Source organism: Spermophilus citellus (assembly GCF_964194105.1).
Source record: "Spermophilus citellus genome assembly, chromosome: 11".
Classification (NCBI taxonomy): domain Eukaryota; kingdom Metazoa; phylum Chordata; class Mammalia; order Rodentia; family Sciuridae; genus Spermophilus; species Spermophilus citellus.
Window position 1 is genome coordinate 66,499,068 of NC_138192.1, and position 17,557 is coordinate 66,516,624.

At 31.3% G+C, this 17,557-nt stretch overlaps 1 protein-coding gene across 6 annotated transcripts in view; it reads left to right on the forward strand.

Moving 5' to 3' along the window:
• GCA (grancalcin) overlaps positions 1–10,015 on the forward strand; it is a 39,563-nt gene extending 29,548 nt beyond the window's left edge. For all 6 annotated transcript variants that reach the window (XM_081262074.1, XM_081262075.1, XM_081262078.1 and 3 more), the window contains 5 exons: positions 2,406–2,449; positions 2,737–2,884; positions 5,967–6,080; positions 6,383–6,441; positions 7,096–10,015. In XM_081262074.1, coding sequence (XP_081118200.1) covers positions 2,406–2,449; positions 2,737–2,884; positions 5,967–6,080; positions 6,383–6,441; positions 7,096–7,122 — 392 coding nt within the window. In that variant the 3' untranslated portion in view covers positions 7,123–10,015. The remainder of the gene's footprint in view (positions 1–2,405; positions 2,450–2,736; positions 2,885–5,966; positions 6,081–6,382; positions 6,442–7,095) is intronic.
• The last annotated feature ends 7,542 nt before the right edge of the window (positions 10,016–17,557 follow it).

The window sequence follows — 17,557 nt, forward strand, 5'->3', positions numbered from 1 at the left end:
CTCAACTTTATTTTCTAAAACTTCTATTGAGTCTTTTGTTTTGACTATAATTTTTTTTAACTCTCTCAAAGACTGTTAATATCCTTGAGATTTTTATTTCCCTGTGCCTGTTATTTCTTACAAATTGTTTTTATATCCCCAGTTTGTTTGTTTGGTTATCTTTCATGTCTTTTCTCAGGTGCTTGATGATACTTTTGTTGCTCATGTTTTGCTAAAATGCTGATCATAAGTCCTGACATCATGGTTAAATTTTGATCATGGGCCTCAGTGCATGGTTTTTCATTTGGGCAGTTCTGTTGTGTAACTTTGAGTGTTGGTATCTTCAGTGATTTCCTTTGGGAATGGTTATCTAGTTTATCTTCTGACTGCAAGGGAGATGAAATGGAGTCCACAAGGTTCTCAAAACTTTTGTAAATATTCAATTAATTGCCTTGTGTTTAGTAGATATCCCATCCCAGCTGTGCCTGATATACTACAGTCCAGAGAATTCTCCAGAGAACCAAATTCTGCTAGGTTTAGGAGTCAGAGCTATCAAACCAAATAGAGACAAGGAGGTGATTGGGGGCTTTAAATTCTCCTATGTGGACATTACACAATTCTGTTTGTATTTATACCTTCACTCATGTTTTCAGAAGTACTGCCAATTCAATTTATGATACTTGGAGTCTTTCCTAAGGTAACTAAGTTGCTTCTGAGCTTTTCTCTTTTTGAGTAAACATTACTTAATTCATGTCCTAACTTACAATGTATTTTCCTGTTGTTTCCTCTCTCATTCTCTTTTTCTCTGTAGATTTTTATATTTTAAAATAGCTGTCCATTCTGTTGGGTTATGGGGAGGAAGTAAAAACCTATCAACTTTCTTGAATTAAAATTCTCTCTACTCTTTGTCAAAAATGTTTTATCCTTACATGATTATATTCTCGGATTGAAGATGTGCTTATTTGTCTGTTTAATTTTGGCCATGTATTATTACCCATTCTGATTCTCCAACTTTGTGAATGTATGTCAAGTTAATTTTAAAGCAAAATTGGTATTATTTATTTGGCCAAAAGATGGAATACCATTTCAGAATTTTTTTTTATATTAACAACTCCCCTCCAGTAGTTTTTATATGAAGGAACATTGACTTTAGTCCTGATTCTTCTATTTGTTAGCTCTGAACATGGGAAGCTATCTTTCTGGGCCTCGGTTTCTTTATTTGAAAAATTAAGACTGTTATACATTTAGTATGTTTATGTGAAATCGCATAACTTTCACTACCTAATTCATATCGAGTTCTCATTCAGCATTGAGTTGTCAATTCAAAAACACTGTTACCAATAACTTTAGCAAGGCAGTTTTTATTAAATGTTTCATGAAAATCATCTCTTTTAACTTGTAGAATATTTTATAATTTATCCTTAGTCTAAAATTTAGCTGGTGTAATTTTCTTTTTAAAACTTTAAAAATATGTCATCAAGTAGCATAAAGTGAAATTAATTTTAAAAATTATTTATCCACTTACTCATTCATATTAACGAGTTTCTAGTAAGATTTTTGTAGGCCTAAGTGAACAGTGGTGATGTAATTCTTCTCAAAATAAATCAGCATAGTGGTTGAATGAAATTGTAATAAGGATTAGAAAAATTGAAGTTTATCTAGTGGGCTCTTTCTAGTACTATCAGTGTGAAAGTGTTACTATGTCTATTAAGCCCTGACTTTAAGATAGTTTGTGTTGGTTTCTTCTTCCTTCTCTCCTCCCCCTTGCAGTGGGAAAGGGGGACAGTGGCTTCAGCTCAGAGGCTCATTTTCTTCTTCCTTGATCATTGAAATAAGCCAACAAATGCTTTTCCTCCCTCTGTATAATCTCACTTTAGAGTCTATTCATTGTAAGCTAAAGTCCTTAAAATGGAAAATATAGAATTTCTCTTTTGCTTCTTAAAATCCTTCAGTGACCTTAATTAGTCTTTTGAGTGGTATTGAAGAGGTTAGTATCTGGCTCTTGTTTGTTTTTCTGAGGTACTCATATGCTACTTATGAGTACTCTTAAATCTTTTACACTTTGTGATTTCTGAGTATAAGTCAAGCTTCTACTTAAACCCCAGTCAGCATTTGTATTGGAAGACTGAAGCCCTTCCTGTCTCTAGGCTCCAGGCAAAGCCATGTGCTTTAAACACCTGTGACACCTATAGCTCTGTAATTTTTCATTATTTTGCAATTGCTTATCCCTCATGAGATGAGTAATTTGAAGACGTAGCCTTTTTTTTTTTTTTCCTACAAATGCTTAACATTCAAAGAAGGTTCTTAATTATGGTGATTGTGTATTTGGGGCAATTTTAAAATATTTTCTTTTGGAAATAAAGATTGTCATAATTTTACATAGACAAAATTGAGCAGACTTCAGTTAAATATTCACTGTCTTTCAGCCTTCAGTTTGGAAACCTGCAGAATTATGATTGCCATGTTGGATGTATCCTTGAATGAAAAAAGAAAAGACTAGAATATAGTTATTACTTTATGAATATTAAGCCCATTGTTAGTTTTAAGTGACAACCAATTAGTAAACTAGAATTTAAAAATATTTTTGAGATCCTGTTAGCTGTCTATAGACATTTATGTTTTTATGCAGAAAACTATTCATATGCTGATTAGACTACCTTTGTAGATGCATACTTATTTTTTAGCCAATGATACAGAGTTTGGGTCAGGTTCATTTTCTCAGATCCCAAAACTTATATTCATTAACAAAACTATCAGAGAGATTACACAGGAAAAATGGGGTTTAATGAATTCAAGGAGCTTTGGGCAGCTCTTAATGCCTGGAAACAGAACTTCATGACCATTGATCAAGACCGAAGTGGCACAGTAGAGCATCATGAGCTGAGTCAAGCCATTGCTATTATGGGTAAGAATATTAAAATTCTGTCAAGTCTGTACAGGTCATCTTTGAACATATGAATCTTAATTCTCAGTTTACTACCTTAATGAGGGCTATATTTTTCACTAGAGTTCTCTAGTTGAAGTAAAGTTGCAGGTAAATTCTGACTAACAACGTTGTCAAAATTATATTAACTATGATTTTTTCCAAATGTTGATCTTCCATTTTTATTCTAAATTTCTTGGGTATGTTTAAATTTATTCTTCAATGGTTAATACTCACCACTTGTATTCTTTGGTTACTTGAGAAGGATATGTAATTTGGGAACAAAATTAATCTCAATCACAAATTTCTATATCAGAGTTTAATTTTCAGCACCCAAAACCATGCTTTTCCCCTTCTTAACTTAAGTAATAAAACACAAAAATGTAACAATATACCTCAAAATGGGAGATGGCATTTTAGAATATTTTGAAAGAATGTAACTTTATTTCATTATAATTTCTAATAAGCTAAGGCTCTTTCTTGGTCTGCTTTTGAAAGAGAAAAATACACAAAGTTGCTAAATTTGTTTACAGTTAATTGAGTTTTAAGAAACTTTATTTTTCTTACCCTGTACTTTTATTTGTAATTATTTCTAATCAAAATGTTTGTATGAAAATTAACTTTTTGAAAATTAACATCTGGACTTAATTTACAGGGACTTATCTGAAATATAATTTAAAGAACTCAAACTAGTGATATTTTTGTTTTATGTTTTAAATAGATAATTTATTTATTAGGGACAGTACTGGCCATATAACAATGTATAGTTCACTAATAGAGCCTTAATACCTAATGGATTAAACTGGGTCTTTTATTCAGCAAAATGTTAGAAAAGTAATATAATCTTTAGACTAAAAGAACATTTTCTAAGCATTCAAGTGGACAGTTAAATGTAAGAAAGAAGTGGACTGCAATATTCAAATGATATTGCTGAGAGTACTATGGGAAAATTTTAGGAATTTTATCATTACCTATCCAGATTGTACTCAAAATGCATTTTCATAAAACTATAGTAGTTTGCATGTTTTGCTATTTCTCTCATTTTATATTTTTTAACAAGTTTCCTGTATTACACATTATTACAACTTCAGATGGAACATTCTGTTCTTACATTTGTGCATCTCATTAAATTTGAAGGACCATCCTAGGGGTATAGCAAATATAACATATTAATTAACATTTCTGGTTTTCACTCATTATTTTAAAATTTCAGTTTTTATGTATATTTTAAAAGGTAAGTAGTCAAACAGTACTATATGCTAAAGCTGTTACGGGTGTTAATTAATAATATAAGCTAACTGCATACTTATAGGAGTTTTCTTCCCAATATGTTTCAAAGAAAGAGAAGGGGAAAACAGAAAAGAGAAGGAAAATTGGAAGGAAGAAGGTTAGTGATAATTTGGAGGGAGGGGCCCCTAAATCATGCTAGAACATCACGATGGGAGAATGTGCCCAACACTGTTACTGTGCTCATACACAGGTCTGCTATAGGTAGGGTATTAAATCACCTGAGCTCCAGTCTCCATTTTTGAATATCATGGCTGAAGATACCAGAGAATGAATACTTTATCTTCCACAGATATTTACCTCCTAACAGAGCAGCTTTGCAATCAATCATACCACACTGATTTAGTTCATTGTCCTTCCAAATGTCACTACCAATTTAGATAGCCTGTAAGAGCATTGAATTTTATAATGCACCAATAAAAAATGTGGAATGAGAAAAAAAAGAGCATTGAATTTAAGGAAAAGGATAAAGGGAAGAAATAAGTTTTTAAAGGTATCAGGTTTCATTGTTCATGACAAATATTTTTTGATCTTTTGTCAAATTAAAAATCATTTGAAAGGAAATAAATCTTCTTATAGAAATATTTATAAACGTATATGTAAGTATGTTGTTTTCCTTACTTCCCTATAATTAATAATAAAAATGGTTTATAAGTGTCTTCTTGGGAAAAAAACAATATATGTATAGAATTTAAGAACACAAAGAAACTGGAGGTGAATGATCAGAAACATTTTGATGATAGGAGTACACAGAAAGAATTCTGGAGACAACAAGACTGGAATAAAGAACCAAAGAAACAGTAAAAAATATGTGAAGAAACAAAGTTTGGAAGACAAACACTTTAGGTTATTTTGGGGGTGGCAGGGACTAGGGCCTCAGGATTTCTAGGCAGGTGTTCTACCACTGAGCTATATCCACAGCTATTTTCTGCTTTGGAGTAAGCATTTTGATTCCCAAGGGAGGGTGATGGGAATAGGAAACACAGTAGAATGAATCAGACATAATTTTCCTATGTTCATATATGAATACATGATCAGCGAAACTTCCACATCATGTACAACCGCAAGAATTGGATCCTAATTAGAAAAAGTTATACTCAATGTAAGTGTCAAAATATACTCACTGTCATGTATATATAATAAGAACAAATTAAAAAAGAGTCAATGGGAAATGTAGGATTTGATTGATAGAAAAGATCACTAAGAATCTTTGCTTGGATATTCTTTCATTACTGGAGTTTGAACCAGACCTGGCATATGCTGAGCAAGGTCTCAATCTCTGATCTACATCCCCAGTCATTTGTTTTGAGACAGGACCTCTCTAGTTTGCCCAGGCTTTTAATTTGTGTTTCTCCTTCCTCAGCCTCCTGAGTAGCTGGGATTACAGGTTTGTGGACCACTGAACCTAGTTTGCTTTGATATTCCTTAGGAACTATAAAAACAGAACTGAAATATTGAAAGGTTAAAATCTAGGAAATATACCTAGACATATCAAAATCAAAATACATTTAAAAAACAAAAGGTAATTTTTTTCCTTAGTTTTTACTTTATTTCTGGGTGAGAATAGAATTATGATGTTTGTGTATTCTTTAGTAGTGTTAATAATGAAGCCTTTGATTCTTTTTTAATATTAATGTGCTTTATTTTTAATATTTTTTTGTGGAATGACTTTTGAAAGTTAATCTATGTTATGACTTCATTAATGAGAAAGGCAATGTTGCTGTGTTCTTTTGCTGTTTAGTTCTAGAAATTATACTTTATCGATCTCTTTTTTTAGGTTATAGGCTGAGTCCTCAAACGTTAACTGCTATTGTTAGACGTTATAGTAAGAATGGCAGAATTTTCTTTGATGATTACGTTGCTTGCTGTGTGAAGCTTCGAGCATTGACAGGTATTGACCATTTAAAAATTGATTCAGTATTATGCTGTTTCCTTATAACATGTCCACCCTTTCTATGTTGCCTATTTACTATTACATCTAATTAGTTTTAAGTTTTCAATATTTAATAATAAAAATGTTGAAAAATTGTTTTAGCTCAGTTTTGGAGTTTCCTTCATCTCTCAGTTGCTTGGAATATTAAATCACTTTAGATTTAGTCAATATGAAATTATTGAGTCTTTGTACTTGGAGACATTATATATTTGAAATTATAGATTTTAAATTATAATATTAAAAGTATTTTTTGTGTAAAGATTTCTTTAGGAGAAGAGACCACTTGCAACAAGGGTGTGTGAACTTAATTTATGATGACGTAAGTATCTTGCTTGCCACTTTGCTACTGTGTTCTAAATGTGTTCTTAGTTGTCCAAAAAAGTAAGTGATTTAGGGTATAAATGTGGGAAGTAATTCATTTTATATTCCATATTGTTTCTTTTATTTATCAGCTGAATGCATAGATAACATTCAAAATTACTACAAATACCATTTTTTTTTTCATTTTTTAAACCTAAATGTACTTTAAAATTTCATGACTGGTTTTTGGTCAGTTTATCTTCCAAATAATCTTTAAGGGTAAAAACTGTCATTTCCATTAAGAGTAGTTTATTTTGGCAGATCTTAATTCTCAGAGAGATGGGATATTTTAATCTCTGACAAATTATAAAGCTGTTCCTTCCTCATTTCAAATGTTTACTGTTTAACATGATTCTAGTTTTTTTTTTTTAATTGAAGCTATTGGGAAGTGATAGTTCACATGTGTTTTCATTTTCAGGATTGTGGTTCTGCTTTTTCATATTTACTGATATAAATCATAGAATCAGCAATACCTTACTAGTATATATTGGCTTCAATTACAAGCCTTAAGAAACTCTTAAACATTTCCTGTTATGAAAAATCTTTTAAGCAATATAATCAATTAAAAAAGCATTTTATTGTTACCATATGATAATTTTACTTATGTAATTAGTTTTTGCAGGGGACCATGGTAATTTGAATGCCTTGTATTTGAAAGCAGAAGAAATACTGTGAATTTGTTTGCTTGGAAGAAGTGAACTGGACTAACTTAAATTAAAACTTTGGGTACTTTTTCTGATCCCACTTGTTTAATTTTTTTCCTAACTATGTGTTTTTACTTTAATCCATAGTTCAAAGCAAGAAAAGATAGAGAAAGATTGTTTTTTTTTTCAAAAGTTATCATTTTGCAAATATCTGCACACTGTTGTAGAATATTGGCACAGAATTAATTGGTGTCAAAACTTCTTACCCTTAATTTTTAACAGTGAAAACCTAGAGGAATGTACTAATGAAATTATGTAAGATTATGTAAAGAAGCCAAATGACTAAAGCTTAGATAAATTTATACTTATATGAGAGATACAGATTACACTTTTGAATTGTATTTGTAGGGGTAGGTGTTTGAGGGTCAGCTAGAAGGGAAAGTCTGGATTTTGTGCCATCTTTGTAGTAGGATTTGTTCTTTGATCACATAATCAAAGAACACAACCTTTTAGGTTTTTGCCTATGAAGAAGAAAATTGCAGTTACTACAAATGTATCCTAATTTGAATCTATAGAAAAAACTACAGTAGGCATTGCTTTTCCTTTTTAAAATTTTTTTGCACTGCATATTTTTCTTCAATATATTATACTGTCTACTGTGAAATAAAAAGTTCTTTAAAAACCAGATTTTCCTTCTGCCTTGTATTTCATTAGTGAAAACATACATAACCTGAAATTTCATTTTTCTCTAAGTCTAGATTGGGGTAATGACACATTTGAGAAATCATCAACTTTTAAATTTGTTGTTAAACTGAGTTGATATTATTATGTCAACTGTTTATAAAGTTCTATATCAAGTAAGCTATGCCTCTATTTAGATATTACAAAGTTGTAAGTTTGGCTTATTTGACTAAATTAGCAAGTGGCTTTAATATTAGTAAATCAATAACTATTCTGATTATATCTTTGTAATATGGGTTATTGGGTATAGGAAACACCACAACAACATTTCTTGGTGGTTTTACTACAGAAATTATAAAGCAGAGTCACCAATTTCTTAACATTGAGATCCCTGGCGTAAGCTGTCATAATTAATGTAGTTTCTTTCTTGGCAAACAACCTAAGTCTTTCTTAATGAAGATTTAATAAACCACATGTTTTTCTCACACTTTATCTGAACATCTTCCAGCCTGAAGGTGACTATAAATCGATATAATTTTAGTCTGGCTGGTAACCAAATTAACACACAGTTTTTCTAAAACTCCATATTTTGTAAAGGATGGAAGATGGGTGATAGTCCATCTTGGAAAATAAAACCCTTTTATAAATGAATAGAAAATCACCTTTTACTTTTAAAAATCATAAATTTTAAAAGAAAGGAAGAAATATATAATTATTTGACAATGACAGTTTTTAATAATTTGCTGTCAAATTCACTTAGTTTAATAATAATGGGTCAAAAAATAATCTCTATAGTTTTGTCCTCTGGCTGTTATTTTATTTTTCATGGACATATATTTATTAATGTGAGAGGACATTACCTGAGTCATAATAATACATAAATATAATTTTAAAAGTTGCAGGAAAGATAAACCAGATAGTGTGATCATTCATGTTGTATAATGGTAATGATATAACCCAGGAACTTGGAACCTTAACTTATAGGTGATACATTATCAAGTTAGTATGCTGTTCTATGTTTAGGTAGAGACTTGTCATTGCATCCTGTAAGATGGTCAGTTATGATAGTCTTCCTAACTTGGAGGCTCACAGTTGGGGTAAAACTTTAAATTTAACATACACTATTGTTCATAAAAGTTTCTGCCAAATGACCCTTGTATTAGAACTCTTCACACAATTCCCTAACTCATTCTTTTTAAAAGATGCTTCTATGCAATTTGGTGTTGAGAGATGTGAAGTTTCCATGGCCAAACATAATTGGAAATTCTCATCTTCAGGGAGTTTAATAACATATATTAGCATATGAAAATATGCATAGGTACATATGGTTATGTCAAATTATCATGGTTTGACTCAGGTTATTCCAAAATGTTGACCACAGAACGCTTTTTCCTAGCAAAACCTATATTCCCTTCTGATCTAGCTTCATCATCAGGCAATGCTTTTGTATTATAATCAAATTAACAATCTTATAAACACATTAGGCAGAGAGAATCTTTTATCAGGATTTTTGTATAGAAATGCAGTTCACTTTTTTGATGCTGTTAACATAATTAATGTGAACAGATATCTTTTTTGTTTTGTGATGGACACAATTGCAATGTAAATAGTGTGTGATAGTTTGTATTGGTTAACTTTTACCCCAATTGTGATGATGTAAAGTACTGAATAATATACACTCTTAATGTATAAGTGCTTTTATTTATACAGTAAACATGTTTCCATGTCATTTTGAGAATTTTTTAATAAACATTCAAATAGCTTTCTGTAAAGTTTTGTATCATACAAAATTTATTACATATATAGTATTATGCTTCAGTTCAAACAACAGTGCATTAATTCACCTATATCTAAAAGACTGCCAAATGGTTAAATGTCAGGTATTGCACTTCTATTTTGAGTGGCAGTTCACACATTTTAAATTACATCAAGGGTAAGTCAATACTATGGGAATTTTCATTTGGTCCATTTTGATTGTAATTTCAAGGACTGTGCTCATTTAATCTATTTTAAGCATGCATCCAAAAAAAAAAAGTAACAAAGATGTAGTCAAGTTATATATTTATTTCCAGAAAAGGCATTTACCCTGAAAGAAAGTAGATTTTATTAAGGTAGTTTAAACTCTTGTGCAATTTAAAAAATAACAAAATAATTTTGTGATTATTTATTTAAAATATACAAATCAAGTTTATTTGTAATCTTATGGCATTACTAAACTGGACAAACAAAATAAATATTATTTGTCAGAAATGTGCTTTTCTATGTTCTTTTGTGTTTTGACAACCTTAAAAATGATGTTTTATTTTGTTTATGACAGTATTATTTGGAATCAATAGGAATAACTTTATTAAAAATCTTGGAAATTAAATCTGTTGGAATAGAATCCAAGACTTCTTTCATGTTAGCACATAATTTCCCTTAAACTTTAAAATGCAACTGGGGGTGTTTTATTACTTTGAGATTTGTATTAAGAGATCCCATTTTTATTGTTAATCATTTCATGGTAAATTAAGCGTTTTCAAATGAATGCATGATGCCAAGGTATTATCTAATAGTATGTCTAGAATATACACATAATATTAGATGATACATGTAAAATATTTAGAACTTACAGTGTAGACAAGGTTTTAATTGTACATTTTGTGTGTGCAGTGCTGGAGATTAAACTCAGGGCCTTGCACGTACTTGGTGAGTGCTCTACAACTGAGCTGTATCCCAGGTCTGAAGTTTTAAATAAATATTGTTCAGATGATTTATCATCTAGAATAAGATAAAATCATCACATATATCCAAATATTAAATTAGAAATTTCCTGTGATTTAGAGTACTGAGCACAAAACTACCTTCCAGAAAAATACTGGGAAACCCAGGGGAAACTGTCAGAAAAATCTGTGCTTTTGATTGTTTCCTGCCATGTCTCTTTCTACTTGTTTTAAAACATATTTTTCTGGCATATAAAGAAAAGAGCTTTATTATATATTTAATATCCCTTTTATTCAAGTAGCTTGCAATGTGCTTTGTGTATTATTTTGCATGTGTTCAAAACTCAGGTTTGCTTCTGTATATCAGAATATATAGCAAGTAAACCTAGGCAGCACTTCTATATCACTACGATGTGCTCTAGTTAAAAGATAGATAGGGCCTTTGCCTATGTGCTAGTTATATTTTCAGGTTGCCACTTCTGTGACATCAATAGATGGTGGCAATTTGGGAAGCTTACAAGGACCAAGAAGAACTGGTCTAGACATCATTAAATAGCTATATTCAGAGGCATGTATTGCCAGGAATGATTAGTTCCCAGTTCTGATACATTTGGGAGGAATTCCAACTTTTTCCCTTAAGCATAAAAATATAAATGTGTATATATGTATATATATAGATACATGCATATAGTCATTTGTATTTTAGTTGGTTGTATTATTTAATCAAATTTTATGTTGATATGATTGCTGAGATTTCAAAGGATAGCCTGAAAGTGTGAATATAAAAGTTCCAGAAACATTGATTAAAGATCCATATTGTTTTCAAAATTATAACTCATTTAATAATGATCATAAGATTTACTGATCTTTTAAATGTATATTTAATTTTCCCATAGTTATCTAAATGCAGGACCCTCAAATTTATCTTATGGCAAGAGATAATTAATCTTATGGAAAAGTTTGAAGATATTTAGCCTTTTAACGCTAAGATACTTGTGTTCTGATCAGCCTCACTTGTATCTGCTACTTTAATTTGGTTAATTTTTCATTCATTACATATGCAAATGTTCTCATGGTGTTTAAAATCTTATAAATGAAGGGTGAGGAATCTAAGCTACTAAACAAGACTAAACCATCCTTAGCTTAGTACATGTCACATTTTGACCAACACATTTCATTTGAAAGTTTTCTTTCAAGATAATTTTTGTTTTCTTAAATAGTAGTGGAACAACTAGAAAATGAATTAAGAAAATATGAAGCTTAGACAAAAGAAAATATTATCTGGTTACTTTCATTCTTATTTAAAAATGCATCAAGGATACATTTATAAAAGGTTGTTTTACATATAACTTAAAGCCTGTTTAGCCATTAGGAATTTTAAGTAAACAGTTCATCTTTTTGTTAATTATTACAGTGGTCTTGAGGGGTAGTAAGTTAAATGTTTTTATATTTCTTTATCTTTAGGTTTAAAGTTTGGTACCACTCAGTCCAGCTTACTAGTTAGTATCCTAATGGAGCTCAGCAAAACTCTAGCACTGTTACAATTTTGTGATTTTGTGAAATACATCAGCACCACCATGCCTACATCTAGTACTGTACTTTGTGAAATGTTGGAAATAGTTGGCTTTTCTAATAAAAGTATCCTATCTAGCTATTGAGATTTTCTTTCTTTTTCCCCAAAATAATTTCTTTTACAAATTTTTGAATTTTTGTGTATAAATAGATCAGAAATTATATGCTTCATTCTTAAATTATGTATATATACTATATTTTCAATACAACTTGTACACCTCTTTTAGCTACCAAAAATTTGCAACCATTTTTACATAAAATTTACATTTTTCTTATTTACAGTTATTTGTAGAAGGTTATTGCAAAACTAGTTGTGCAAGTAGATTACACTGTCAATACCACATACCAATCTTTGAAGAAAATATTTGCTAAAAAATAAATATTTCTGCACAGAATATTTCAAAAGCATCATGATTTCATGCTACATTGTGTGCATAAAGACTATAAAGTAGTATGTGTTTTGGTAGTTTGTTTCATTTAGTTTAAAGCATTCCAAAGTATTACTTAACCAGATGTGAGTGAGCTTCTTTATATGAGATGACTGACACACATTCTTTTTTTGAAATACATTATTCTTTAACTTGCAAACATTCTGATATAATACATTTTATTACCAAAATTATGAAATGAAAATATCAGGTAAAAAGATGTAATATGCCTTTAATTAAAATCAGTAGGTGCCTAGGAGATAACTAGGGGTTCTGCAACATTTTTACCTAATTTCTTTTACAATTGGAAGAAGGGTGTCCTATCATTTCAATGGTATTTTAACTATAAGGACATTTGAGGCGACTCTGTGAAGGAGTTAATTATAAGATAACTGATCCTTGAGTTTACGCTTCAATAAGAATGATGACTACATTTGAGTACATTTCTTATGTATTCAAATACTTAACACATGTAATAGTGAAAAATAATAGCTAAAATGTTCACAGTTGTGATGTTTCACAGTTGTGAATTTTAAAACAATACCAAAATAGAGGAAGTCCATAGAATATAGATTAATCATACAGTGTTTTGAAACCACAGGTGTCCAAAATTATATCACGTTTTTCAAAATATGAATTAATTAATAGAAGTTGTCATGAGTGCAATTTAGGCATTCATCTCATTTTTGACATTAGCTTTTCAAGAATAACCATGTTAATAATTCCACTTTTCAAAATATTTTGTTGAGGCCATTTTTATAATTTTCTTTTTTTTTAAAGAGAGAGTGAGAGAGAGAGAGAGAGAGAGAGAGAGAGAGAGAGAGAGAATTTTTAATATTTATTTATTTATTTTTTTTTAGTTCTCGGAGGACACAACATCTTTGTTGGTATGTGGTGCTGAGGATCAAACCCGGGCCGCACGCATGCAAGGCGAGCGCGCTACCGCTTGAGCCACATCCCCAGCCCCTATAATTTTCTGTTTAAAAGTTTAATTTTGATTGCTAGAGCAGTGTAATTGGTCAGTTGAGTATAGTGTTTTGTGCACACTGCATTTATATAGGTGTTTTGTGCTTATATTCATACTAATAACAATTGTTTAAAATAACATCTGACTGGTCATCTCAACCTCCACTTAGTCTATATAAATAAGCCTTTCAGTAATTTCATTTTATGCTCCCAAGTATTAATAATTCATGTCTTCTGTAAATTTTCTTTTCTATATTATACATCAAAACAAAGTGTTTGTGCCACAAGAGAAGGTAATGAATTGTTCTAAACTTGGGCACTCATCCATCACAATATCTAATACTTTATAAAGTAGTTAAAACATGATCCTTCTAAGTTTTAAAAATGCTAACATCACTTGATCATAAGTTAAATATAACCACAAGAAAGTTGTTTTGAATTAAACACTTGAGAAATGAGAGAGGAAGCTACTTGCATACATAGAAAACAACTGAAATGCAAATGTGGTTTAAGGATGTTGGAAAAAGGCAATATTTGACATCTATAGGGATACGAAAGAAGAGGAAGATTCCCTGACACTGATATTCTCTTGTTATTAGCAACGAGATCTTTGGGGTGTGGGTGAAAGTCACCTTACAGATTTTTGTTACAGAGTGTTAAGTGTGTTGAGTGTGGGGTTGAGGAACCAGCAAGAGAAGAGGTTAAGTGCTGCTCTTGCACTAATGCCATAAAACCACTCTCTTTGTGATGCACAAGTCACAGGATCTTACAATTGTCCTGTAATTTGTGTGTTATATAGCACTTCCACATATAAATTCAGAGGATCCTCAACACATACCTTCAAGGAATGACATGCTATGTCCAATTTGTACTTTTGGATACTGGGGATCACTAGCAATTTATCTCAGGAATAACTAGAGAAGGTAGGATTTGAATTCAGGTTTATTGCATTGAGCTCCTTGCCATGTCTACCATTCTACATGAGAGTTTAGGCAGCTTAAGATATGTATAATGTAACTGTGCAATGAGGAAGTGGATCTGGAAATAATCATTACAACTGCAAAATTCTATTTTCTGTAAAAATAGAAAGCACATTTACTTTCAAAATTGCATTCTGTAAATACATGTTCAAATATATATCTGTGAACTATAACATGTCCAAGGATGGACTTCCACAGTGTGCCAGCCTTTATAGAATACATTCTGGTAGTACTGAATTAGACATATCACCTTTGCATACTTGGTGTTTAACATTGATTCAGAGTAGATATGTTTTTAACAACAAGAGTCATACTCCCACTATTATTGTTGTAAATGGTATTACTTTAAAGCTATAAACCTACTAGTGCAAAATACAATTAAGAGAGATAATAGCTACATTTAGGTTTTTCTGAATCAAAAATGTTAGTCTTGGTAACAGTTATTTAGTTAGCGATGTAACTAATATGTTATGCAGAAGCTAATTTGTGGAAAATTACCTGTTTTTTCCTGATTGTTTTCAATGTCATGTTTTTGGGCAAGAAACAAAGATTCTAGCATTTTTTGAGCACCTACTGTGTGCCAGGCACTTTACTATATTTTATCTCATTTCCTCAAGATTTTGTGAGGCAGATACCACTATCTCAGTTTTTACAGATTCAGGAAAAGGATTCAGGGAGGTTATTAATTTGCTTAGGGTCACAGGGCATATTAGAGAAAGTGTTCCTGTTGAGATTCATTTGGTCTGATTGCAGAGCCTATGCTTTTTCTTCTGCATGGTGACCTAATTTTGGGGGGTACTGGGTATTTAACACAGTGGTGTTTTAACACTTAGCTATATACCCAGTCATTTTTATTTTTTAATTTTGAGATGGGGTTTCTCTAAGTTGTTGAGACTGCCCTCAAACTTGTGATCCTCATGCATCAGTCTTCTGAGTCTGTTGGATTAGAGGCAAGAGCCACCAAGCCCAACTAATCTCAGATTTTTAATGTGCCTGAGGATCATGTGGATGAGAGCTTCTTCAAAGGTGATTGCCAAATGCCAGCCCCAAATTTTCTGATCAGTAGATTTGGGGTAAGGTATAAGAATATGCATTTTTAATAAGTTCTCTGGTGATTCTAGTACTGCTAGCTTAAGAACCACACTTTGAGGACCACTGTCCCATGTCATAATGTCTTCCAAGTTCCTCTTTGAACTCACATGATAGATATATTTGTTTTACTCAAAAAATGTGACTAGAAACTTAGTAACATTTTAATTTTTGTTAATTTAAAAAGTTTTTATTTTTTTAACTATGAAATCTATCTATCAACTATCTAGATAGATAGATTTGATTTTGGTTTTAATACTGGAGAAGAAATTTAAAGACTTCATTATTTTAAATTATAAAATAGTAAATGTAAATATCCTTAGTTCTAATAACTGATCAGTCTACTGAATTCCTTTTGGTAACCATGAAAGTATTCAGGGGAAAGATAAGTATTATTTGTTAAATATTATTATTATTTTAGATATGCTGATGAGGTTAAAAGTTTTATCTCTAGCTAGTACAGTATAGGATGGAATTTAAAATGACATTTGCATAAGAACATTTTTTCTTCTAGCTGTTCTGGAACCATTGCTAAATATCAACTTTCAAAAAAACTTGGTACAATTATAGTACAGCAGTTCTGATTCAATATGTTATACCTGACAGTGACAGGTATAATAGTGACACCAAACCTGACACCAAACCCTGACTTAGTTTCTATACCTCCTTGCTAGAAGAGTAGGAAATTTTAATTCTGATGAACAACCCTTTATAATGGACTCAACACATTACTCTTCCACATCTACCTGCTACTTTCCCATGTTTTTAAATTAGTGATTATTAAATTAAAAATCCTTTGAAACATTGTGTCAGCCTTTTTATTTCTGGTTTTCTATTCAATTAATCAAAGTACAAGAAACCCCATCTCAAAATTAATTGTATACCTTAAAATGTGATACAATTTTAAGGCTGTTTCAGCTCTCTGTTCAGCAATGAATATCAGCATCTAATCGGCATGAACTGTAGATTTTAGATGACATTTTATTTAGGCAAGGGGACCAGGTAATATTATTTTTCAGTGGAAAGTAAAAGGTGTTATGTTAGTACTCCCAATTATCTCAAGGGAAAATAGTTCCTACACTGCTGTTTTGATTGACTGCACCATTGACCTGGCCTTCAGCAGGTTCCCAAAATTATGTCAGACTGATTTTGCTACAGCTGATGGGGAGGGCATTAGTGTTTTTAGGCATCAGATCTTTCGCTGATTTAGGGAATGAATTTTGTACATTAAGTTAATTGATTTGGACATCCATAGGCCAGTTTAACCATTGAGTCTTTTGACACTTATGCCCAACTTAACCACATCTTTATATTGCTCAGGCTTTTTATTTTAAAGCTAACATCCTGTGGGAAAGGACCTAAATTTATAATCCTGTTCCCTCTCTAAGACTTCAGATTTTACTATCAAGCAGTTATTTTATGTCAAGGAATTAAAAAAGAAAAGCAGGTTAGTGTTATGCTAGAATTTAAACAAGCAGGATACTTGCACACTATTCTCCATCTTCCCATTCTTGCATGCTCAGATTTTATGAAGTACAAATAGAGGCTTTGTGTGGATGGCTAAATTTTATGCATGTCATATCAAATGTTACAGCTGAAGCATTCACTAATCAAACAATCATCTCAATTCCTCACCTGCCAAATCCTCTCTCTCTAAAAATGAACAGTCTCTAGTGAATTCATTCTGAATGTTCCTGGAGCTAAGACCTATAGTCCTTATGAAATTTGTTGCAGCTGCAAAAAGTGTGCCCCGATATGGAAATAAATCCCTAAATAGACCTCAGAATAAAAGTTAGCTATTTATGTGACTCTCTCTCCCCGGTTATGCATCCATTATATGTTTGTTAAATGAAGGATTGAAGTGGCAGTTAGTCCCAAGGTTGCTTCTGCATAACACTAAATGGTTTAGGAAGCTGGCTTCAATATTATACTTTTGTTGAATTGACTGGTCTTTTGATATATGATCACTTATGACTTTTTTTGTTAAGCAGAGATGAGAACATGCTAATACCT